The sequence below is a fragment of the Leucoraja erinacea genome, chromosome 14 (assembly GCF_028641065.1).
Source record: "Leucoraja erinacea ecotype New England chromosome 14, Leri_hhj_1, whole genome shotgun sequence".
NCBI classification, from domain to species: Eukaryota; Metazoa; Chordata; class Chondrichthyes; order Rajiformes; family Rajidae; genus Leucoraja; species Leucoraja erinaceus.
Genome location: NC_073390.1, coordinates 30911673 through 30937731, shown reverse-complemented (window position 1 = coordinate 30937731; position 26059 = coordinate 30911673). Strand labels below are relative to the sequence as shown.

Here is a 26059-nt window from a genome sequence, read left to right as displayed (position 1 = left end):
AGCCACTTGTGTCTGCGTGCAAGAAGACCCAGGGATTAATCGTTGGAATGTGAATTTGTAGTACAAAAGTCAATGTCCTTGTCAAAAGTCAATGTCAAAAGAATCTGGCCGAAGATATACTCAAAGTGCTGGAGTAACTCAGCGGGTCAGGCAGCATCTCTGGAGAAAAAGGATGGGTGACATTTCAGGTCAGGACCCTTCTTCAGATCTAAATGACTTGACCTGAAACATCACACATCCTTTTTCTCTGCAGGTGCTCCCTGACTTGCTGTGCCTATATTTGGTATTATTTGTACCTATATTTGGTATTCGCCAGCATCTGCAGTTTTATTCTACACAAAATAATCTGGTCATCTATCCTGAGAGTTCAATGGCATCTTCCTCATAGTTCTCCAATATCAACACCCTGGCGGTCACCAGTGGTCCAATGATGGACCAGCTGCATAAATATTTTGGTTACTTAATGTGATGGAAACCTCTCCAGTTACAATTCCAATAACTCTAAAGACATTTTGCAAAGTGATCGGTTGATTAGCATGTCAACACACAGTGGTTTCAATGTATACCATCTACAAAATATTAAATGAGTTAACTTCAACTGAACCATCACAACCCATGGCATCTAGCACCAAGTAGGACAATGATAAGTGACACCCAGGAACCCCATTACTTGCAGGATCCCTTGCATGTAATGCTGACTTGGAAATATGTTATCGTTCCTTTATCATCACTAGATATGAACACCCGAACAGCATCTGCATCAGCGCTGTGGGAGCACCTACACCAGAGGTGCAGTGGACGGACATGTTACCTCACCATCGCCATCTCAAATTCAGTTAGGTCAGCCGATGAACATAGCTGCAGCAGTATTACACACATTCTCAAAAAGATTGCAAATATATGATGGTATTTACTAACAGGATGCGGACTCTGGGAGCTCTCATGCGTGTATGCACATGGGTGCTGGTATATCAGGTACTTACTGAAACATAAGGGGCTGAAATTTTGGGAAACCATACAGGCCGAGTCCTACAACAGAATCTCCCTATGCAAAACAGTGAGGCGGCTAGAAAACACACTCCAAGAAGTAACGCTGTGGCGATTATCACCGAGTTGCCTTTGGACGTGGTATCTGCAGATATAAAGATAATATCAGAATTACAACCCTCAGGGAAGGGTTTCAATAGATATGGAGCAAAGCCTGAAAACACAATTGAAATTCAGATCAGTGTGATAAGTTGTAATGTCTAATAATCGTGTTGACATGTGCTCTTACCAATTATTCATTTGATCAATGCCAAGCTGCCTAATCCTGTGCGATGTTGGATTTTAGGTTTAGCTTTAGGGTTAGTACTACTGTGCAACTAATAGATTCGCTGTATCACAGAGCCAGCAGTCCTGACCTCTCCTGCTGTTTGAGTGGATATTTGCACATTCTCCTTGTGACCGCATGAGTTCCCAGTGTCTCCAGTGTCCTACTTTATCCCAAAAGTGTGGAGGTTTGTGGGTTAATTGGCCAGTGTAAATTGCTCCTAATGTGTGCATGAGTGATAGAATCTGGGGGGAGTGATGAGAACAAAGAGGGTCCCAGTGTGGGGGCACTGCCGAGAGAACAAAGTAAGATGACTGTGGACTATATAGAATACTTTTGTAACTTTGTCTGCACCCTGTACGTGGCAACACTTTGCATACTTTGTGTATGGGATGCAAAACAAAGAATTTCACTGTGACATGTCACATAATAAAGTATCAATCTATAATGTGTGGAGAACAAAATGAGGTCAGTGTAGGATTAGTTTAAATTGGAATGTGATGGTCAGTGTGGCTCTGCTGGGCTGATGAACCTGAATCTGTGCTTTATCTCTGTCTATGCCTCTATGTCTAATCTCATTGTCAAATAGGCCATTTGCATGCTACAAATAGCCAACCAGCCCTATGCAGAATGTACCATCAGATATTACCAGACCATATCCATTAGACAACCGTCTAAGATGATCTACAGAAAGTGTCATCTCAAGAAGGCAGCTACTATCCTCTAAGATTCACACCATCCTGGCCACACTCTCGTCTCACTGCAAGCGATTGAATTGATGTATTTATGGAAAGTAGAGACTATTCAGGACAAGGCATCGTGGTTCGGTATGGAGGAAATCCTGATTTCAGTTACCGTTTTTCTTTTTAATTACTTTGCAAAAATTTCTAAACACCTGTTTTCGCTTCTTCATTCTGGGATATAGTGAGTAGATTTAACCAATTTTAAAATAAGGCTGTAATGTAACAAAATGTGGAAGAACTGAAAGGGGCCTGAATACTTTCTGAATGCACTGTAGGAGCAGCTCTGGTCTATATACCATAGGAAGGATGTAATCACACTGGAGAGAATCAGGATGTTGCCAGGACTAGAGAATTTTAGTTAAGGAGACAGATTGGGTAGGCTCAGATTCTTTTCACTGGAGTCACGTGCATTGAAGATGGGTATATAAAATTATGAGAGCATAGATACACATTCACAATCATTTCTTGATGGAGTGGGTGTCAGAACAAGAACATAGGTTTAAGGTGAAAGGAGGGTGTTTGAGGGGAAAGTGTTTTATACATATAGAGTGGTTGATATCTGTAGCTTGCTGTCCAAGAAGTCAGAATCAATCAAGATGTTAAAAAAGGCATGTGAATGGGAAAGACAGGAAGAATACAGACCTAATGTGGGTAAATAGGATTTGTGTAGATAGGCAATCAGCATGGACGTGATAGGCAGAAGGGCCCATTATTTGTGCTGCACGACTCCATGACTCTCTAATCACCAAGAATCAAACTAACACTGCACTAAAAAAACTCTTTTTGAGAAGTCTGTGAAGATAAATTTGAGCTGTTGAGACTAATAATTATACAGACATTTTAAAGAAAGCTCAATAAACTCTTGGGGAAAAAGAAGTGGGAGATTTGGGCTGAGTTAGATGAAGGAGGATGGGGAGGGTGTGGATAGGGGTGTCAGTGCTGGCATGGACAAGTTGAATTGATTGCCTTCTGCATAATATCAAATAATATCTTGGTTCACCAAGACATCTTTGAAGAGAGTGCAGCCTCCACAGTTATCACTGCTATAGCAACTCTACTCACCATCACTGACCGTCTCACACATGATGTTACTGAAGGAGCTGAACTTGTTGTATTCTAAGATGTAGAGTTGTGCTTGAAAACAGTAAGTTACCTCCTTTTCCACAGAGAGGTAGTAAGGTACCTGAGTTTGGTCTAAGGAAACATTCATAACCTGCAATAAAAAATTTTTTTAAATGAAATAGGAGAACTAAAAGTCTTCTATATTTAATATAAAGTTAATGACTAATGGGCAGGAAGCTGGATAGAGGTACATAGATACATGGATTCATAGACAATAGGTGCAGGAGTAGGCCAATTGGCCCCTTGAGCGAGCACCGCCATTCAATGTGATCCATAATCAGCACCCTGTTGCTGCCTTCTCCCCATACCCCTTGATTCGGTTAGCCCCAAGAACTCTATCTAACTCTCTTTTGAAATCATCCAGTGAATCGGCCTCCACTGCCTTCTGAGGCAGAGAATTCCACAAATTCACAACTCTCTGTGTGAAAAAGTTTTTCCTCATCTCAGTTCTAAATGGCTTTCCCCTTATTCTTAAACTGTGGCTCCTGGTTCTGGACTCCCCCAACATCAGGAACATGTTTCCTGCATCTAGCGTGTCCAATCCCTTAATAATTCTACATGGTTCAATAAGATACCCTCTCATCCTTCTAAATTCCAGTGAACACAAACCCAGTCGCTCCATTCTTTCATCATATGACAGTCCCGCCATCCCGGGAATTAACCTCATGAACCTACGCTGCACCCCCTCAATAGCAAGATTGTTCTTCCTCAAATTGTGTGTAGCCCTGGAACCTATTTGCCTTTCTCTTAGTTCAACGATGATTTGTATCTCAACTCCATTTATTGACCTTAGACCCTTATGCCTTCTGGGAAAAGATAACTGACTTGAGACATTAATGCCCCTGTCCCAAGGAGACTTTGCGCCCCACTAAAGGTTTCCGTGCGGTTCCTGGAGATTGCACGTGGTTGCCGGAGGTTGCAGGTAGTGGAAGCAGGTAGGGAGACTGACAAAAACCTCCGGGAACCTCTGGGAACCGCACGGAAACCTTGGGTGGGGCGCAAAGTCTCTTGAGGTTTCCGTTCAGGTTTCCTAAGTGGGACAGGGGCATAACTATCTCACTATCCACAGGAGCTTCCTAACCTGCTGTACATTTCCAAATGTATCTGTTTTTACTCCATATTCCTCGTTAATGCCAAAAGCCTGAGCCATGAATGACAGCAATGGGTTAAACAAAGATTGGTGCTGAGGGGATCAATGGAGATCAACGGGAATGGCTGAGTACAGGAGAACAAGGAGTGGGGCCAGGAGGAGTAGAGGTAGGGCCAGAAGAGCAGGGCACCTGACCATGAAGGACATGAGACGTGTAGTGGCAACACATAACTAAACAGCCATCTTCCTTTATATCATGGCTGGTCTTCAAAATGAAAGGTGCAGATTCAAGTCTAACTGAAGGCACATGTTGAGTGATCTCCTTTCTAAAAAAACTTAACCTGATGTTGAGTGACAATTGTAACAAATGTACATACCTGCTGCTCCACTCCTTCCTTCCAGTAATAAATATTAGCATTGATGTTCTTCTTTATTTCACTGACATTCAGTGTAACCCGACCACCCGTCACTCCAGCAGTCAATGTCGGTGCTGTCAGATTGGCTTTAAACAAAGTCAATTTGTTAATCAACTTCTGTTCCTTTGGGAAGAACCCTAACAAACTGACAATTCTAAATGTGCTTTTTCATTCCAATCCTTATCCCCACAAATATCATACCAATTAGTATTTTCCAAGTTCATGACCCAAATGGTTCCATAGGCAGTGATTAATTAGGGGGCGCAGTGCCATAGTACAGATCCAGAGACAGTGAAACACGATGATGAGGAGCAGTTCCACAGACACTGGCTTATTCTGAGATAAAGAGCTGTGGTGATTCCACAGCCATGACTCTAGGACCGATAACTTAGTTAGGAAGGCTCTCCTGTAAAATGGGCAAACGTCAGCCTGGTATAGTTGCAATCATAGAATAAAATCCTGGAGAATCTTCCATCACACTCCCTGGGTATATCGTCAGGGCCGTCTTAACAGCACTATAGGCCCCTGGGAAAAGCAGTGCACTGGGGCACCTATACTTCCAGTTTCTTTATGCCGAATCAAATATGCCATCATGCACTTGCGATGTTCTTTTCCGTTTTTATGTTCTACACTAACATTCGACAATACATAGAGTAGCATGGGGCCCCTATGCTCGTGGGGCCCCGGGCAACAGCCCAGCGTGCCCATGCGTTAAGATTGCCCTATATGTCGTAAGCCACCAGCAGGACAGACCCACCAGAGGTGATGGCACGGTGGTGTACAATTGGCAGAGAACAGCTCTGGATATCCTCGTCATTGACTCCATGAAGTATTGGGGCATTAGGTGAAACATGGGCAAGGAAACATCCTCATGATTACAACCTAGTGTCCTCTCTCAGCTGAAGAATCAGTGCATCTCCATGCTGAATAACATTTGCAAGAAGCACTGAAAGTAGGAAGAACACAGAATATAGTCGGGGGGGGGGGCTACAATGTATATTGCGAGTGGCTTGGTAAAGAGGCATTTAGGCAGACATTCCAATAAGCAAAGCATATGGTTCTATTGCAGACAAGTGGGATCACAATAAATGGGCAAAATGGGGTGCATGGACATGGTGGGCGGAAGGGTCCTTTTCTGTGCTGTGCAATGCCATGTCTCAATGGCTCTAACATCAGAACCTAGGGACACTAGTTCTAATTTTGCAGAGCACACTCATCATCTTGCATATATACAGCTCCAAGGTTGGCCACAATGATATCAATAAATTAGAGAAATGTTGAAGGAGGGAGATATGATAAAGATTTTCTGTCGCCTGTCCAGGAGTGGGAGTGAATCTCCGCACCAATCTTTTCAGAAGGAGAACAACGTTGACATTTCAGACAGACTTGGACATTTATGTGTAGGAAGGAACTGCAGATGCTGGTTTAAACTGAAGATAGACACAAAAAGCTGGAGTAACTCAGTGGGTCAGGCAGTATCTCTGGAGAGGAATGGGTGACGTTTCAGGTCAAGACCCTTCGGCAGACTAGTTAGGGATAAGGGAAATGAGAGATATTGGTGATGATGTAGAGAGTTAAAGAACAATGAATGAAAGATACGCAAAAAAGTAACGAAGGAAACAGGCCATTGTTGGCTGTCAGTTAAGTGAAAACAAGGTTAGTGTGACTTGGGGAAGGATAGAGAGAGAGGCAATGCCAGGGCCGCCTGAAGTTAGAGAAATCAATATTCATACCACTGGGCTGTAAGTCGCACAAGCAAAATATGAGATGTTTAATGACACAATGAGCCGCTTAACTTCAGTGGAGAAACAGAAGTTTCAATTAATCTTAGAGGAGATGGGGTCATCCATTGCCATCATGAATGTATCCAAAAATAAGTTTATAATCTTCATGCACCCATCAACCAAACTTACCCTATCCAAAACCCAGGAAAGTTTAGATATAAAGAGCAGAACCATCATCTGCCAGTGCAGTATTTTGTAACATTTCTTTTAAATAGCCAAGAAATTTCTGTCACATTAGTCGGAAAATGGTATCCATGTGTTGGTCCACGTTATAATCTACTGGACAGCAGAGGCATAGAGTGTGCCTGCTCTGTAATGATGAAATAATAATGCAAACTGGCGCTCAGTCTGCATTAATAGCACACTGACTCAACACATAAGTGAGCTGTCTTGCAAAATATACAATTACTCTGTAAGCATATGTAGCAAAGACATTTCAGAGAATTAATGGAGGCAACAGAGTGGGCATTCCTTGACCTCTTGGTGGTTGTGGTTTCTAGTCTATTTCCAGATCCAAGCTTGATTCCAAGTGTAATATTTTAGCGGATGAATTATGACAATCGGTAGGTTGGAAAATAATTTATTCACAATCCTCATTCACCGATAACACTGGTCACAAAACACAACCGACCATAACAGTGGTCGTGGAACGACTGGCGATCAGAGCCCAGAAACCGCTCGAAAACCCGACTCCTCCCAGAGTCACGTGCTCGTGGCTTCCGACCGCAGGGTTTGATACCGATGAGCACCAGTAGGTACTGCTACCGTATTGAAAAAGATCTTCACTATCAGCTCTGCTGTCTTGTGGGTGAAACATTAACGTGTCCTTGCATAAGTAGATATGTATGGGCCTGTTCCACTTTGGCGATTTTTCAGGCGACTGCCGCCGACTGTCAAGTCCCACCTACGGCACGTGAATTCTCGCTACTCTCCAAGGCGGCTTCATTCTAGTCGTCGCTAATTTTTCAACATGTTGAAAACTCCTCAAGACCATGAAGGCGACCTCCCGGCAACCACCCGCAAACATGTGGTGACTGCATAGTCTCCTGCAGTTGTCTAAAAAGTCGCCTAAGTGGGACAAGCCCATAATGGTCCTTGGTGCTACAGAAAGAAGGGCAAAGCAGCTTGATACACATTCTTCCCAGTGACTAATGTCACAGGGAACCAATATCACTTCATACCATGTGCAAACCTTGTATTTCTGCCTTAACCCACACAACCATAGCGACAGATATTGCATGAAATAATACTCACTTTACTATAGAAACTCTGGCCCATATATCACTAACTCCAAATAGGCATTGTACTTACTCTCTTTCCGATTGAAGAGTTTACTGAGATTTTGCCACTCGGAAGTGACATTTCCAAGTTCTGTCCGAACCTTCAGATCATAGCCAACATCTGACGATATATCTGCCGTGACGTCACACCATGTTTCCCTGATGCTGGAGCACTCTGTGATTGCCACCCAGGTCTTCCTGTGATTTCGTTCAAACTCTCTGAAGAAAGAGGAGGGCGAAGGCTGTGAATTGCAATGAGTCATCTCCAACATGCTCTCCTCCCCCCCCACCCCCACCCCCACTTCCTTCATACTACAACATGCCTCTGGAGGTGAGATCAGTTTGCAAGAGAGTTGCTGTATTGACCGCTCTGTCCACACGGAGGCAAGGAGTGCTGACAAGGGAGGTTCAGTGAATGTCTGCTGAGCAGGCTGACAAAACGAGGTTCATTCTTCTCCTGATCCGCCTGCCCTTGCACAGGGAATGATCCTCGGTGTCAATCCTCACCCTCAGAGATGGGCGAAATGGCGGGCTCCTCATGTTCCTACATTCCTCTTCATCTAGATGGTGGCTCATCACAAAGCCACAGTAATTGGGGAAGGGAGTTCAATATAGGGAATTGGAGAGATTTCACCAGCACAACCAATGCGCCAAATGGTTCCGTGTCTGGCTGTAAACAATGTGTTATAGTGCACGAGAGAGAGAGAGAGAGAGAGAGATCTGCACACAGTCAGGAGGGTATGAATTGAGGTCAGAGATCCTCTGTGGTGAGAAATACAAATTTGAGATGGTGAGATGGCTTCCACTCAGTATAACCAGCCACAGGTGAGCCAACATCATTATTCCTGTGGTAGAGACAAGATCCTGGAGTTACTCTGTGGGTCAAGGCAGCTTCTCTGGAGAAGATGGATAGGTGGCATTTCAGGTCAGGACCTTTCTTCAGACTCTATTTCAGTCTGCAGAAGGGTCCCAATCCAAAACTGCATCTATCCATGTTCTCTGGAGATGTTGCCCGACCCGCTGAGTAACTCCAGCATTTTGCCACTCTTTGCAGTTCCTTTTTAGTTCATTGTGCATGTCATTGGTGACAATCCCACTCTGTATAATCGTCCCATCTCGAGGTGAAATGGGCAGCACCATGCCCGTTGTTGTTGACAACCCTGCTCTGTAACTCATCCTCTTTCTGGAACTGAGTTAGGCTACTGCTCCTATTTATACTCTGCAGCTCAAATTTGCTGGACTCTGAGAATGAATGGCTGCCACAAAATTGCAAGGCGCATTGCAGCCAAGAAAGCATGAAAGGCCAGATTGTCAGTACTGATGGTGATGGCTTGAGGAATATTATCGCCCATGACACAGAAACCACGTCATGCTCACCTTCTCCCAAACAACCTTGGAATCCTGTCCAATAGAGAGAGAAGACAACGCCTCATTTTGAAGCTTTGTTTTCAAGGCAACTGCTCCAGAACATGGAACAGTACATCACAGGAACAGGCCTTTCAGCCGACCACATCTGTATTGACATGTTGCCAATCTAACCAATCCCTTCTGCCTGCCAAGAGTCCGCATTCCTCCATCCCCTGTCTGTTCGTGCATTTGTCTAAATATTGCTATCAAATCTGCTTTCAACATCTTCCTTGGCAGCATGTTCCAGCCATCTCAAACTAAAAAACCTACCTTGCAAATTTCTAATTGCAAAATCCCCCCCCCCCCCCCCCCCCCCCCTCTCTCTCTTCTCTCTCTCTCTCAAGTTAAAGCTATGCCTTCTTGTATTTGATGCCCTGGTAAAAGAAACTTTGACTATTTACCTTAACTGCTACCCTGAGTGTGGCACAGTTGCTCGGTAGAGTTGTTGCCTTGCAGCACCAGGGACCTGGGTTCGATCCTGACTATGGGTGCTTTTTTTATGGAGTTTGTACGTTCTCCCTGTGATGGTGGAGTTTTTTCTGGGTGCTCCGGCTTCCTCCCACAGTCCAAAGATGTACAAGTTTTTTAGGTTAATCGGATTCTGTTTAATTGTAAATTGCTCCTAGTATGTGTGATAGTGCTAGTGACGGGGTGATTGCTGGTCAGCACAGACTACGTGGACCGAACGGCCTGTTTCCACACTCTAAAGTCTAAAGTTGAGTACAGTTATAACTTTCTGTCAGATCACCACTCAGTCCCTGATACTGTAAAGAAAATACAAATTTATTCAGCCTCACTTTTTGCTAATATTCTCCAGTCCTGGCAACACCCTGATCAATCTCTACACTCTCCTATAGTGCAGTGACCAGAACTAGAACACAATACTTCAAATACAGCTAAACCAAAGTCTGATGAAGTTGCAACATGACTTCCTGACACTTATACTCAATGACCCAACCAATGAAGGCAAGCATGCTAAAGATCTTCTTTACCACTCTATCTACTTGCATTGCAATTTTTCAAGGAGCTTTGCACCTGGACCCCCATTCTGTGACAACATTTATATCACCAACAATTTGTCCTGGACCAACCGTGTTGAAGCTGCGGGCAAGAAAGCACACCCGGTGAATCCCTCTTCTCCCTTCTCGCAACCTCGAGTGCCATCTGTACGGGGTTTGTATGTTCTCTCTGAGACTGTGTGTGTTTCCAGACATATCCCAAAGCTGTATGTTTAGTTGGTCACTGTAAATTGCCCCCCTGTGTTCACGTTTACAAGTTATAGGAATGGAATTAGACCATTTGGCCCATCGAGTCTACTCCATCATCCAATCATGGCTGATATCTTCCTCTTCATCCAATTTTCCTGACTTCTCCCCGTAACCCTTAACATCCATTCTAATCAAGAATTTGTCTATCTCTGTCTTAAAAATATCCATGACTTGGCCTCCACAGCCTTCTGTGGCAATGAGTTCCACAGATTAACTACCCTCTGACTAAAGAAGTTCTTCCTCACCTCCTTTCTAAAAGAGCGCCCTTTAATTCTGAGGCTATGACCTCTAGTCTTAGACTCATCCACCAGCGGAAACATCATTTCCACATCCACTATCTATGCCTTTCATTATTCTGTAAGTTTCAATGAGGTCCCCCCTCAATCTTATAAACTCCAGTGAATAGAGGCCCAGAGCTGTCAATCTCTCATCATATGCTAACCCACTCATTCTTGGAATCATTCTTGTAAACCTCTTCTGGACCCTTTCCAGAACCAGCACATTCTTCCTCAGATATGGGGCCAAAATTTGCTCAGTACTCCAAATGTGGCCGGACCAGCGCCTTACAGCGCCTCAGCATAACATCTCTGCTTTTGTAGTCCAGGCCTCTTGATATTAATGCGAACATTGAATTTGCCTTCCTTACAGTTGATGAGCTTTGGAACCTAGAGGAAATTGATGAGGATGTGGAAAGTATATTGATGAGTTATTGTAGTGTACATTAGTCAGCATGGACTTGGTTTATCAAGGAATCTGTGTCCGTACTGTATGACTAGATTATTTCCATCTCATTCTTTAGCTTTGAGATGGTTATGGTGAAATGAGTTTTTCAACCATACAGCACCCTCTGTGCACTGGAACTATTTGTGTTGAATCTATTGGACGGGATGATCTTCAAACTCAGAGATATGCACTGATATGCACTGTGCAACTTCCCCCCTCTCCTGAATTTCACCATGCACCTTTGGTAGTTGAGTGTGGATCAATTTTTAGATTGTTAAGGTAGAAGGTCCCGACCTCCTCTTTTTTCCTAATGTTCCACAGGGAAACAGAGTGGGATTATTCATTCTAAATTGGCAACTGCTTTTATTGAGCCAGGAGAAGAGCAGAGCAGAACAGGAATCAACAGAGGCTAGCACAGCATCACCTGCTCCAGAAGAGGGCACCCTAAGCACGTCGTACTGAACAAAGGTACAAAAGCATTTTCTCATCGGACAACTGGCTGTTACTCATGTTCGTTCCTGCTGTGGCGCTCTTTTAGAAAGGAGGTGAGGAAGAACTTCTTTAGTCAGAGGGTAGTTAACCTGCCTCTTCTCTCCTGCTGTTATTACTTTGCAACTGTTTACGTTTGTGGTGTGCTTTTTCCTCACAGGGAAATAATTGTTTACTTTAAGTTTCATTATTGACAATTATTTTTAGATTCATCTTTCCCAAATCCTCCCTTCCTTCCAAGATGTTGAGCCTTACATCAGTAGTTGGGACATTCTTGGAAAATGGTTTACGGGTGAGAATTTATGTGCACTTGGAAATGCCGGGCCTGATTAGAAGAAGTAGGCAAGGCTTGTGCAGGGGAAATCCAGTCTCATAAATCACATTGAGTTTTCCAAGGAGGTACCAAAGAAAATTCATGAAGCCAAAATGGTAGATGGGGTATACATAGACTTTAGCATGGTTTCTGACAAGGTCCTGCTTGGTGGACCGCTCCAGAAGGTTAAAACAAATAGGATCACTGGTGTGTAGGCAAATTGGATCCAAAAACGGCTTTGTGATGGGAGGCGGAAGTTGGTGGTGGAGGGTTGTTTTTCAGACTAAATGTCTGCAGCCAGTGCTGTAACACAGGGAATCGTGCTGCAAACTTTGCTGTTTGTCAAATACATACATATAAATGACATGAATGAGCACGTAAGTGGGCTGATTAGTACGTTTACTCACAACATGAAAGTTAGTGGAGTTATAGAAGTGTAGACGGTTGTTTAAGGATACAGAGAGACATAGAACAGTTGGATAATTGGGCAGAACAGTGGCAGATGGAATTTAATCCAGGCATGTTTGAGGTACAATATTGGTAGGACGTACATAGTGAATGGTAAGGTCTTTAAGCATGTTGATATACATCGAGATTTTTGGAGCAAAAGTTCATTGTTCCATGAAAATAGTGATAAAAGTGGATAAGGTAGTTAAAAAGATATTTGGCATTCTTATCTTCATAGGTCGAGGTATTGAGTGTAAGAATTGGGACATCACGTTGCAGCTGTATAAAACATTGGTTAGACCACACTTTGAGTATTGTGTGCAGTTCTGGTCACTGCAGGACAGGAAGGATGTGGCAGCATTAGAAAGAGTTCAGAAGAGATTTGCCAGGAAGTTGCCCAGAAGAGGAGATTTTTAGTTATAGGGACAGATCAAAGAGGCTGTTTAATTGACCATTGTAAATTGCCCACAGTGTGTAGGTGAGTGGTAGGGTCTTGGGGAAGTTGATGAGAATGCAGGGAGAATAAAATGTGTTTAATGGAAGATGAGTGTAAATGGATGTTTGATACTGAAGGTCTTGTTTCCATTATGTCTGACTATGAATAAAAACATTCTGCACATATTTCCGGGTTGATTGTTGCTCATTGGGAAATTAGCCCAGACACTTTTGGCCACGATTCAGCTTGGCATATCTAAAATTTCCCAAAACCAGATGTGCATCTAATGATATTATAGCATGCACAGCAGCCCTTTCTGCATTTATTATGGGAAAGTGGTAGAGAAACAGCACACAATCTACATTTTTTTTAACTGACAGGAAAGCATGGTAAACTCAACAGCATTGAAAAGGAAAAAACATTTAAATGACACTGCCTGAGATATCAATGTTTTGTACAGAACCTCTGCAGGCTCATTTTACTGTGATCCACATTAATTGTTAACCCTCAGCGTCTGTATATTACTGACCTCAGCACAAGATATGGTGATGCTTGTCGGGCTGAATCCATGCAGTGGCTTGGAGGTCATGGGATTAGAGGGATAGATTGGGTTACATCATCACATTGGACTTATTCAACATACAGGAAGGAATGTACTGGGTCCTCCTCCCTCGAAATGCCCCCACTCTTTCTCCTCATTATCTCTCTTCTATTGTCAGTTTTTGCTGTAGTACAATGATTGCCTGCAAGGTATAGTTTAAGAGGTAATATTCTTCTCAGCAGTCACCAATGCAATGACAAATCTGTCGATCTCCATAGGCAGCTCCTGTTGAGAGCTGCACAGGTAAAGTTTGACGCATGATTCCCTGATTAATTTTTGGCATTTTCACCAATTTCCTATAACTTTTTGTTCATGCAGAGGAAATCTGGGATCATAATTTAAAAAGACATGCCAACAGAGGGCTAGGGATATTCTTATTATATTTATTGATGATATGTTGGGCCATCACTTGTCCATAGTAAATTAAAGGCCCATATTTCATGCCCATAGTTAATTGCTCTTGAGAAAGTGATAGTGAAAGCTTCTTAAATCACTTCAATCTCCTGGTGAGTGTGCTGTTGCTGGGAATAGTTAGGATGTTCCCTGAATTAAACCCAGCAACGATTAAGGAAGGTTGAGATACTTCCTCATCAGGAAAGTATGTGGCTAAGAGCAGAACCTGCCTCAGTAGTGCCTCCTTGCATCTCCAGTTGCTGTACCTCTGGCAGAAGCAGTTGTAGGTATGGAAGGTTCTGTCAGAATAAACTGAGTGAGTAACTCTAGTGAATTTTGTAGGTGGTAGATTTTTACGGCCACAGTGCACTGGTGAGAGAGGGAATTAATGTTTAGGTTGATAGATTAAATCAAACGTTGAAAGTGCTACTTTTCACATGGAGTGGTAAAACAAGGCCCAATCTAATCCCAGCCAGACATAGGAAACCCAGAGCTCTATTTTGTGCAGGGGAATTATTATTATTGTGAAAAGGTTTTACCTACCCTTGAAACTGCACTGAGTAGCTGACCTCTCCCAGCGGCACTCTCACAGAACTCCACCTCAGGATGTGCCTCATGTTGGTCGAATTCACAGATACATTCTCGGGCTTTGGCAATTCTTCAAGGCCTACAATTCAAGGAGGGAAATCATCAAATCCACTTGAAGCGCAAAAGTTACACCCAGAATTGTCTGTAATGTAATCCTGTTAGTCTGTGTCCAAGATGGCTGCCGTGAAGAGAGAGTGGCGCGCTTTGGCTGCCGCTGCTCTCTCTTCACATTGTGTTTTTGGTTTTCTGTTTTTGGACTGAATTCTGTTTTTAGTTTCTGTCTCTGTGATGTCTTTATTATTTATTTTACTCTGATTATATGTTTATATTCCTGTTAATCTATGTAAGGTGTCCTTGAGATGTCTCAAAGGTACCCAATAAATAAAATTATTATTATTATTATTATTATTAGAATATTATGGCCAATGAGCTATGTAACTGCTGATTCAGTAAAACTCTGATTATCCACCATCCGATTGTTCAGAAATCCTGATGGTCTGGGCTATCTAGCCCTCTCATTAGTCTGCCATATGAACCAGGGTCCAAAAGGGGGGGGGGGAGGGGGGGGGGGGAAGGGGGAGGGGGGGGGGGGGGGGGGGGGGGGGGGGGGGGGGATTGGGGGGTGCAGCCAGGTTTGGAGTTGGGGCCTGGAATTCCAAGAGTCAAGAATGTGCGTAGATTTGTAGCTGGAACCAGAGTCCGGAGTACTTGTATATTTCCCACTCCCATTAACTCATTAGGTTCACTGGAATATTTATTATATTACTACGTCACATTTTAGTTTAGTTTAGCTTAGAGATACAGCACAGAAAAAGGCCCTTTGGACCACTGAGTACGTGCCGACCAGCGATCTTCATACACTAGCACTGGCCTACACACTAGAGACCATTTAAAATCTTTGCAGATTAGCTAATTAACCTACAAACCTGCATTTCTATGGAGTGCAGGAGGCAACCAGAGCACCTGGGGAAATTCCACATGATCACAGGGAGAATGTACAAACTGTGAGCACCCATAGTCAGGATTAAACCCGGTTCTCTGGCGCTGTAAGACATTAACTTTACTGCTGCACCACCATGCAGCTCCCTTGTATGAAAAACAAAGTGTGTTTGGGTATTAACAGGATTAACATCCAATAGTCTGAAAATGCGACTAATCAAACACCACTAAAGTCCTGAGGCTGCCAAATCTGCAGAGTTTTACCATATCTATCTGTGGAATAAGAACAAGCAATTCCGTTAGGAATGTTGAAAGTTAAGTTACGGATGGACCAGGTATTGGAGATGATCTTCACACCTGTGGATGGAAACCAACTCTCTTCCTGACTTCACCGATTGCACTCATCTTGAAATCTCACCAACTCTGCTCGTTCCTAGCTCTGACCCTCACACCCACTTCTAGATCCTCCCCTCTGCCTTGGGGTTGCTGCAGATTGCAATATTGATGAGATGTCTTGGTGAAGGTGTGAAAGGATTTAATCAAGCATGTATAAAATAATCTGCTGGGTAGAAAAACAGACAATCTGAGGTAATTTTAATTTAAGAGCTGAATATCCAGATGATAAATCTTTTTTCACATGGAAGATGATTGGAACTTTCTCACCCAAATGTCTATAGACATTGGAAAAACTTGGGACTTAGAAGGTAGAGATAAATATTGATCTTTGTTAAGTTGTCAAGCTAAGGCAGTTTAATAGCTTGTATGTAAGGGGCAGTCAAGATCTGATGGAACAAGGACTATAAATATAAAAGACCATCAAGTCGTATTGTGCAGGACAGAAGGAGATCATTTGGGCTACCTAGTCTTTGCCAGAGCTCCATATTCCATCTACTCTCCATATCTCTCCCTGAACCCTTGACATTTTGCAGTGAATAACACAAGAAATCTTTTGCAGTGAATACAGTGAAAAGCTTTGTTTTGTGTGCCATCCAGGCAAATCATACCATGCATGAATGCAACCATACTATACATGAGTAAAACAGGTAGTGCAAAAGAGAAAATAAACAAACATGCATAATATAGTGTTACAGACACAGAGAAAGTGCTGATTAAAAAAACACAAGGGCTGTAAGTATTGGACAGTACTCCAATTATGAAAACATTGATTATGATTGCTGCCAGCCCCATTCAGACCTTGACTACTCACAGTAATAAAATATTTTTCTTAAATTAAGAGTGGTCATATAATCAGTTTCCATTGTCGTCCTCTGCATTTCTCGTCCTTTCCTCTAATGGGAATATTCTAGACCCTTTATGATTTCAAGTACCTGCGTGATATCATCTCTGCGGTAAGGAGAACAATCTCCCTGTAAACAAAGTCCATCTGTCCTTGTAACTGTCACGTAAACTTTTTTTGCAACTTCTCCAAACTCTTAATAACCATCCTTTAATGCAATTTCTACAAATGCATACAATACCCATTAGGGTTCAATATGGTCTTTCTGCTTTTGTGCTGAAGTAGAACTCCAAGAATCAATTTCCCAATTGGCCCTTATTGGCCCCATCCTGTATGCCTCTATCTATCTATTAGTTCCTATATATAACTGCAAACCTACTCTAATATTCTCTGATCTTCCAATACTCTGCCCTTTTCATGCGATCCACATGTTGGAAATCCAATTCTTCTGCTTCGTCTTGCTCTCTCTTTAGTCACGCAGAGACATTTTACATGTTACATTTCCCCCTACTGGGAATATCACAGGACCACATCTAACCTGTTTCCTCATTATAAATTAATTTATTTTGAATGGCAGCATTTCCAACCATTTACCTTTTAGGGCCTTTTACCTTAAAGGGCAATTTACCTATTTCAAACCACTGAAATCACCAGCCTTTGATTGAATATTTTTTATTTAACCCTTTCTTAAATACAGGTCATCTAGCCTTCATGATACATCCTAAAGAGTTTTGAGCCAATGGTCCAATGTGAACGAGGAATTTAAATATATTTGTTTCAGTTAAAGAAAAAAGCACTGGGGAAATTGATAGCAAGGTGTGAGGTCATGCATTTTGATAAGAAGAATCAAAAATTGGATTTTTATCTGAATGTAGAGACTACAAATGATGAAGTCCAGATGGAATTAAGTGTACTGGTGCCTAAATCAAAAAGGTAAATCAGGCAAATCAAACAAGCAGTTAAGAAGGCAAAATAATTTTGGTCAGTCAATAACTGGGAAGCACTGAAAAGATAGTAGGATCGGACAGGGTCAGCATGGATTTATGAAGTGAAAATTATGTTTGTTTAATCTGTTGAATTTCCTTGACGATGTGATTGAAAGAATAAATAAGGGGAACCAATGGAGCTGATGGTTGCATTCTTGGAAGGCTTTCAATAAGGTTCCACACAGAAGGTTGGTCAACAAGTTAGTGCAGAAGGAACTGGGGTTAATGTACAGGCCTGGATTAAGAATGAATTAATAGACAGAAGGAAAAGAGTGGGAATAAAGGAACCCTCCTCAGCTGCGTAAACTGTGACTACGGGGATATCACAGAAACCATGCTAGGGCCCAAGCTACTCACAATCTTTAGCAACAGTTTGGCTAAGTAGATCAAATCATCATTTTTCCAAGCATGCGGATGTTGCAAGTCGCCATGAGAATGTAATAGGGAATCAAGGCAATATGGACAAATTATGTGACGTGGCAACTATATGAAAAGTGGAACATAATGTAGAAAGCATTTCAGATCATCCACTTCACCACTCATAGTCATAACGTCATAAACAGAAAAGCAGTAAATGTTTTAAATGAATGGAAAATATTAATATTCAAAGGACTTAGGTGTCCTTGAAGACATGACTAAAAGCCAATATTTAGGTGTAGTATATAGGTGAACGTAAATGGTATGTTGGGCTCTTTTACAAGAGGAGTTTAGAACAATTATTAAGGTAGCTTATTGCAATTATCCAGGGCCATAGTCAGACTGCCCAGCTTACCTAAACCAATGATGTACTTGCCATAGGGAGAGTGTAGTAAAGATTCAATAGACTGGGGATGGCAAGTTTGTCTTACAAAGTGAAATTGTGTAGACAAGGATAGATTTAAAATGCTGAAGTAACTCAGCGGGTCAGGCAGCATCTCTGGAGAATAGAAATAGGCGACATTTTGTGGTCGAGACCCTTCTTCAGACTAAGAGCAATCAAGGTCTGGTGTAGACATGGTCTGGCTCCTCTCACACTTAGGAAATGTCATTTACAGGTCTCCATAGGATGGATGCAGGAAGGTTTCCACTGGCTGAAGAGTCGAAAACCAGGATTCACGATCTCAAATCAAAGTTAAAATTGCTGGTGGGACTCGGCAGATTGAGCTGCATCTACGTGGGAAAAGAGATAAAGAGGAGTTGATGTTTCAGGTTGAGGCCCTGATTCAGGACTAGCCCTTTGCCTTCACAGATGCTGCTCAACCTGGGTTCCTCCAGCAATTTTGTCTTTTCTTTCTGGATTCCAGCATCTGAGGTGCCCCTGGTCTGTTTACATCTCAGAATGAAACCTGGGCCCTTTAGGAATGAGATGAGGTGACATTTTATCATACAGAGCATAATGAATAAGTACTAAATCTTTGAAATTCTCTACTCTGGTGAGCTGTGGAAGTTCAGTCATTTAATTGAATCAAAACAGAGATCGATAGATTTCTGAGCATTAAATCATAGAAGGATCACACATGAAAATGACACAGAGGTGAGAAATGTTGATGATGACTAGAGCCAGGATTTTGCCATAAATGCCATGTGCCTTTTTTGACGATTTCAGAAAGATAATGCCTTTTCCACGATTGAGTGCCTAAATCAGCCTTTTTTTGCCATTTTAACAAAACTTACAAGAAAATTTACACCGGGGCAAAACCCGGCTGTAAGTGGGTGTTAAGTGGTGATTGGAAAGGGGTGCGTGTGTGGGAAAGGGTCCAGTCTTTGCAGACTGGAGTCATGCTTTAAGTAGGTGTGAAGTGGTGATTGGGGAGGTGTAGGTGGGGAAGGATCTTGCCTTTTCAAACTGGAGTCAGGCTTTGAGTAGGTGTGAAGTGTTGGTTGGGAAAGGGGTGTAGGGGTACCACACACCCCCTCCCCAAGTTTCTGTTTATCGAAACTGCAGTAGAACTCGTTCAGGTCGTTGGTCAGCTGGTGATTGGCCAAGGAGCGGGTTTGTTTCCTCTTGTAGCTTGTGATTACTTGCAAGCCCTTCCACACTAAAGAAGTCATTTGCTGAGAACTTGCTCCTCAACTTCTCAGAGTACCTTTCCTTGGCAGCTTGATTCCTCTTCTCCGCTTGTACTTGGCCTGCCTGTAGAGGTCTGCATCCCCACTCCTGTGGGATCTACCCCTGCAAACGTCAAAATGCCTAAAGTCAAGTCAACACCTTGTAAAAAACTGAATGATTTGGTCAGAGTGTAAGGGAGTGATATATTCTCTGCAGACAACTGTGTGCTGATTTGCAAAGCCTGTGAGAAAGCAGTGAATCATGAGAAGAAATATTTCGTCTCCCAGCATTTACAGACAGCTAAACACAAGTCGGGCGGCAGAGAAACTGAAGGTGGGAAATACGCAAGCTTGTCTCCTCATAACGTTTACTGCTGGCTCCAGTCGCAAATCTGAGTTTTCACGTGCCCTGTGCAAAGCATTCATTGATGCTGGAATTCCACTGTGGAAATTGGAAAACAAATCTCTCAGAGGTTTTTTAGAGAAATACACAGAGGAACATATACAGAGCGAGTCATCATTATGGAAAAATTATGCTGATAGCAACTTCAACATTGTTGTGCAGAAAATTAGAGAGTTGCATGAAACAAAATATGGATCTCAATAGACGAGACAAACGATGCTGTGGGGAGATATGTTGCCAATGTGGTCATTGGTACACTGGAGGCAGGTCAACCATCAAAGGAGTATTTGTTGACATTGGAGAAGTCAAACAGCTCAACTATTGCTCAGTTGTTTACATCTTCACTTGCTATACTTTGTACTTAAAGTTCCTGGCGATGTAGGTAAAGACATACAAGGAAAATGTAAGAGGGGGATTTTAGCTAACAAAGATCTTGACGAAGTACAAAACATAGCTAAAGTTCTCAAAGGTAATTGTAATGTATAAGATATCATCATGAATGTAGAGTTTATAGCTTGTTTCAGGTATGCACCAGTGACCTTAACTGGGGTAGAAATAAGTTTTTCACAACTGAAGCACATTCTGTCTGACAGACAGCATAGTTTAACACCAGATAATTTGAAAAAAATGCTACTGTTATGTGCAACCAGGCAATAATGTAGTATACCTTTATAATTATCATTTTAAACCATATTTTGGTGGTGGAAATACATGCCTTTTTGTCAATAAATGCCTTTTTTGTGCCTTTTTTGTAATTTTATTTTGCCGTTTTGCCTGCCTATTTCAGAGATTTTTAGCGTCTAAACATCCTGGCTCTAATGATGACAAACTGTCTCTGCTCCTAAAGTTGATATTTTTTATCTCTTCATTTAGATCCTTTGTAAATGTATCTTCAATTATAGATGATATTGGCCTTTAGAGTGGCATGCAATTTCTTAGATGTTTCTTGTAATTCCTCGTCTTGTATGAGCCTGCTGAATGTTTCACTGGGCTTTCTTGATTGGATGGGAAAGCAGCATCTAAATACTTAACTCCCTCTCACTGGAGAGATAGTCCTGCAGGAGTTACTGGGACGCAAAATGATCAGATGATTGTGTTCTGTTTCATTTCCCTCCCTAGCCTAGAGCATTGAAACCCGTTTCCGCGTAATTCTCAAAAACCCCAACTGTGAGTTGCCTTGTGACTTCAGACTAACAATTCTTTCTAGAACCATCCAAGCCTGCGGAGCTCGTATCCACGTCAGTGTTTGGGTCTATAAACATCAACAAGAGAACTAATTATTACTTAATTAAAGAAAAATGCATCTATTGTGATATTGTGGTTGTGACTCATGCTACTGTTTGCAGTTCTGTAGCAGATTATTTTGAGTCATTTCACATTAAATGCATTAGTTCTTCCACACCAGGTTTAAGGAGGGAGGAGGTTAGCATGCCAAAAATTATAACAAGCTTAATTTCCCAGGATACTATTAGACAAGGGCAGACTCATTCCAAATTGGGCTATCAAGGACTGTTGGCAGAGACAGGAAAATAATATCTTAAAAAGATTAACTAGACTCATGAGGAAGAGGTAAGAATGTGAAGATGGTGGAGGATCGTGACTGAGGGAAGATCAAAAGGTTTTGGAGAAAGCTAGAAAATAATCAAGATGGCGTCTGAAGGCGATTAAGCATGGCTATTAGTATTTCTAACACTGACACAAATAGCGGGGAAGGGATTTCAAGTCCCACTAAGAGTACGTACCATAAGCTAGACGTGTAGCTCAATGGGAAGGCACTGAGTATATAGAAGGCAGAGCACAGACTTGTATTGGATTTTTCATTGTTGAGCAGAATGATTGTGGGCAAGTCTTGCTACCAAGGCTGAGCTACATTCCAGGTTGCACGTCAAAAAATATCTCAGCACTGATATAGCAAGTATATGGGACCTGCCAACACACAAATTATATATGTGTTCAAGAAGGAACTGCAGATGCTGGAAGATTGAAGGTACACAAAAATGCTGCAGAAACTCAGCAGGTGCAGCAGCATCTATGGAGCGAAGTAAATAGGCGACGTTTCGGGCCGAAATTATATTATATACACAAATTATATACTTTTATTTCAATTCACATTTGGGGCCTAGGTGTTGTCAGCAAGGCCAACATTTATAGTACATCTCTAATTGTCCTTAAGAAGGCCCAAGTGAACCACAGTCTTGAACTGCTGCAGTCATTCAGATCAAGATACTCCCTCTGTGCAAGTGGGTAGGTGCTTCAGGATTTTGACTAAGTAAGAATGCTGATAGATTTCCAAATCAGGAACGTGTGAGACTTGAAGAGGAACATGCAGATGATGGTATTCCCTTGTGGCTGCTCACCTTGTCTATCTTGATGGTAAAAGTAATGGGAAGCATCCTACTGACTTCATTCCTGTTGAATTGGAAGCTGTGATACTTATTGGCCCATGCTGACCATTTGTTATTACATGTTGTTCGGCACGGACTTGTAGGGCCGAGATGGCCTGTTTCCGTGCTGTAATTGTTATATGGTTATATGGTTATGTTCTGTGTCTTGTTGCTCTCCTTGTAAATTCTTCTTGTGCATATTCCAATATCATTACTATCACTGGTATTAAGCAACACAGGTTTCAGTCCTTGGTCCCATTCAATTTATATTTTTATGCACAATGTTACCTCTGTCTGATCAGTGTCTTCACCTTTTACTCTGTAGGGTTTTGCATAAGTGATTTTTTATTGCTGCCATCCCCTTCCCAAATCCCTTGGAATGGAATACTTTATGGAATGGAATAGAATACTTTATTGTCACATGTGACTAGGCACAGTGAACTTCTTTGCTTGGACCCCCAATGTATACAAATAGCAGCCACGGATGGAGCTGACAAAGTAACAAAGCACGCCGGCTCCTCCTCCCCCTGTCGCCCCCTCCCTATGAGCATATGCAGGTTCAGACTACCTACGAATTTTGCTACCACATCAATTATTTTCCAAATGCAGTAATATGAATTTTAAGGTTTGCTGGAGAAATTATTGTTGTATTATCTGCAAAACATGAAGCAAAGTAATTATTCCATCCATTTGGCATTTCTATCTCAATGGTTTTGACTTCTCTTTCTTGTCCTTCACTAGTCATATTCCTACTGCAATTGTCCTTGTTACTTTAAAATATCTTTATAATTTCCTGTTGCTTTTAACTTTTATTCTTTGAATTCCTTTTGTTATTCATTCCTTGAGAATCTATGTAAATATTGTTCACATTGGATTTGATCTTCCCTTTTATAGAGATTGCACTGTAATTAGCTTGCTTCTTTCAGCAAAATGCAATTCTCTTAAACTCTATTGATTAACCTCATAGATTTCCCACTGCTTTTTCGCTCTTAAGATTACCAAGGCTTTCTCCATTTAATTCCAGTCTTGTTTCTTTGATATTTGCTCATTTGCAATCAATTACCTTCCTCTTTACTTTAATTAGTCACTCTTAATCCTAATCTTGAGCATTACAATATTGTGAACAGTAATTCCAAGATCACCTACTCTTGGCCCATCTGTTCTGCCTATTGCAAGATTGAGCTTACGCAGAGAAAATATAATTGAACTGGAAATAGTGCAAAAAAAGATTTACAAGGATGTTACCAGGTCTGGGTGGTTTCAAGCATAAGGATAAAATGGAGACGCTGGGTCTTTTTTTCCATGGACCTTATACAAGTATATAAAAGGAGCAAATAAGTCCTTTTGCAGTTGTATAGGGCCCTAGTGAGACCACACTTGGAGTATTGTGTGCAGTTTTGGTCCCCTAATTTGAGGAAGGACTGAGAGAATGGAGTGGCTGGGCTTGTATGCTCTGGAATTTAGAAGGATGAGAGGTTATCTTATTGAAACAGATAAGATTATTAAGGGTTTGGACATGCTGGAGGCAGGAAACATGTTCCCGTTGTTGGGGGAGTCCAGAGCTAGGGGCCACAATTTAAGAATAAGGTGTAAAGCATTTAGAACGGAGATGAGGAAATATTTTTTCACACAGAGAGTTGGGAATTCCTGTTAGGAATTCTCTGCCGGTGGAGGCCGGTTCTCTGGATAATTTCAAGAGAGAGCTTGAGAGATCTTTAAGAGCCCCTTAAAGACAGCGGAGTCAGGGGATATGGGGAGAAGGATATGGGGAGAAGGCAGGAACCGGATACTGATTGTGGATGATCAGCCATGATCACATTGAACAGCGGTGCTGGCTTGAGGGTGGGATGACCTACTCCTGCACCTATTGTCTATTGTCTAGTGTCTAAAATTATGAGAGGCGTAGATAAGGTGATCAGCAGTCAGATGGCACAGGTATTAGACGAGAGAGGAAAGATTTAAAAGGGACTCAAGTGACAAACTTTCGCAAAGAGGGTGGTGCCTATCATTTGGACAGATATAGGGTGAGGAAAGATTTGGAGGCATATGGGCCAGAAGCAGACGGGTCGCTTTGGCTCGGTTAGGCAACTTGTTCGGCATGGATACATAGGACTGAAGGATCTGTTTCTGTGCTGCAGAACTTTATGACTATATGCCTCTTTAAAAAAAATCTGACAATAAATAGAAAAAGCTTAATTTTATTTTGTTCTTCTCCTGCCAATTTATTTAACAGTCGTTGGAATCTCCTGTGATTGTTGTTTTGTTTCTGATCACTTCACAGGCATGCCGACATATTTCTTCTCCTAATTGATTATGTATTGCACTTTAAATCAAATTTACAAGGATTCTGCATCTATGATATTGTTAATTACATCCATTTTTTGTTGCTTGTTAATTTGGAACTCATGAATTTCCACAACCTTCCATCTAAAAATAGCTATTTTTACTGTAAATTATGACGCATAAATAATACCAGCGTATAAACCATTCTCTCCTTTAGAGAATTACAACTATTTTGATGAAACCCTTGTGTTTGTGATATATGTTATCTCTAACTCTTGGCCAATAATGAAAATGAAATTGATTTCAGTTTCAACTACACTATTAATTATGAACTTTTTGTTGAGTTTTACAACTTGGTTATTTCAAGTTAAATTAAAAAAATAGCAAATATGAAATATTCTACCAAGATTAATTTTATTAAATCATTCAGCATTTTTATGTATTGTCAGTCCTGTTCCCGATGAGGATGCACTTCACTTCACTGCTGCAGTCTCTCCACAAATTATTGCTCTGGGTCTTTTTATTTTCAATGAAAAAATATTGTGCTCTTTTTGTAATTTATAGTTCCTTTCACGTTGTTTTTAGTGGTTTTTCGAATTTAATACTGTATGGATTTATTCAGTCTATGGTCATTTGTGTTGTCCACATTTCTTCCTTTAGATTGTTTTTTTCTTCTTTTCTTGATTATTTATATATATTTTTAACTTGCAGCATTCTCTTCTTCCATGACATTAGATTGAAGTTTTCTATTCAGCCACAATTATCTTTCACGTTCGAACCTTGTTTCCAATACAGTTCTTCTGCGGCTCATCCCCGTTCTGCCTCTGTATCGGTGTCTGTTTAGTCCTGCCTCTGTATCGGTGTCCGTTCCACTAGGTGCACCACTCATTCCTTTGTCAGTCCGTTAGCCATAAGCCATTATAGAAACATAGAACCATAGAAATTAGGTGCAGGAGTAGGCCATTCGGCCCTTCGAGCCTGCACCGCCATTCAATATGATCATGGCTGATCATCCAACTCAGTATCCCGTACCTGCCTTCTCTCCATACCTTCTGATCCCATTAGCCACAAGGGCCACATCTAACTGCCTCTTAAATATAGCCAATGAACTGGCCTCGACTACCCTCTGTGGCAGAGAGTTCCAGAGATTCACCACTCTCTGTGTGAAAAAAGTTCTTCTCATCTCAGTTTTAAAGGATTTCCCCCTTATCCTTAAGCTGTGACCCCTTGTCCTGGACTTCCCCAACATCGGGAACAATCTTCCTGCATCTAGCCTGTCCAACCCCTTAAGAATTCTTGTTACTATTTCCATGTCAGAGGTAAAGAGTAGTGAACTCACTTTGGAAGATAATTCATAAAACTCTCATCATTCACAGCAGGAATGCTG

The 26059-nt window shown here is 41.8% G+C and overlaps 1 protein-coding gene across 1 annotated transcript in view; it reads right to left on the bottom strand.

The window, feature by feature from the left end:
• The window catches only part of crfb16 (cytokine receptor family member B16), a 44025-nt gene that overhangs the window by 6366 nt on the left and 11600 nt on the right, over positions 1–26059 (bottom strand). Inside the window, exons 2-6 of the mRNA XM_055646032.1 lie at positions 14368–14491; positions 7779–7966; positions 4645–4769; positions 3118–3268; positions 984–1132 (exon numbers count right to left, since the gene is read on the bottom strand). Coding sequence (XP_055502007.1) covers positions 984–1132; positions 3118–3268; positions 4645–4769; positions 7779–7966; positions 14368–14491 — 737 coding nt within the window. The remainder of the gene's footprint in view (positions 1–983; positions 1133–3117; positions 3269–4644; positions 4770–7778; positions 7967–14367; positions 14492–26059) is intronic.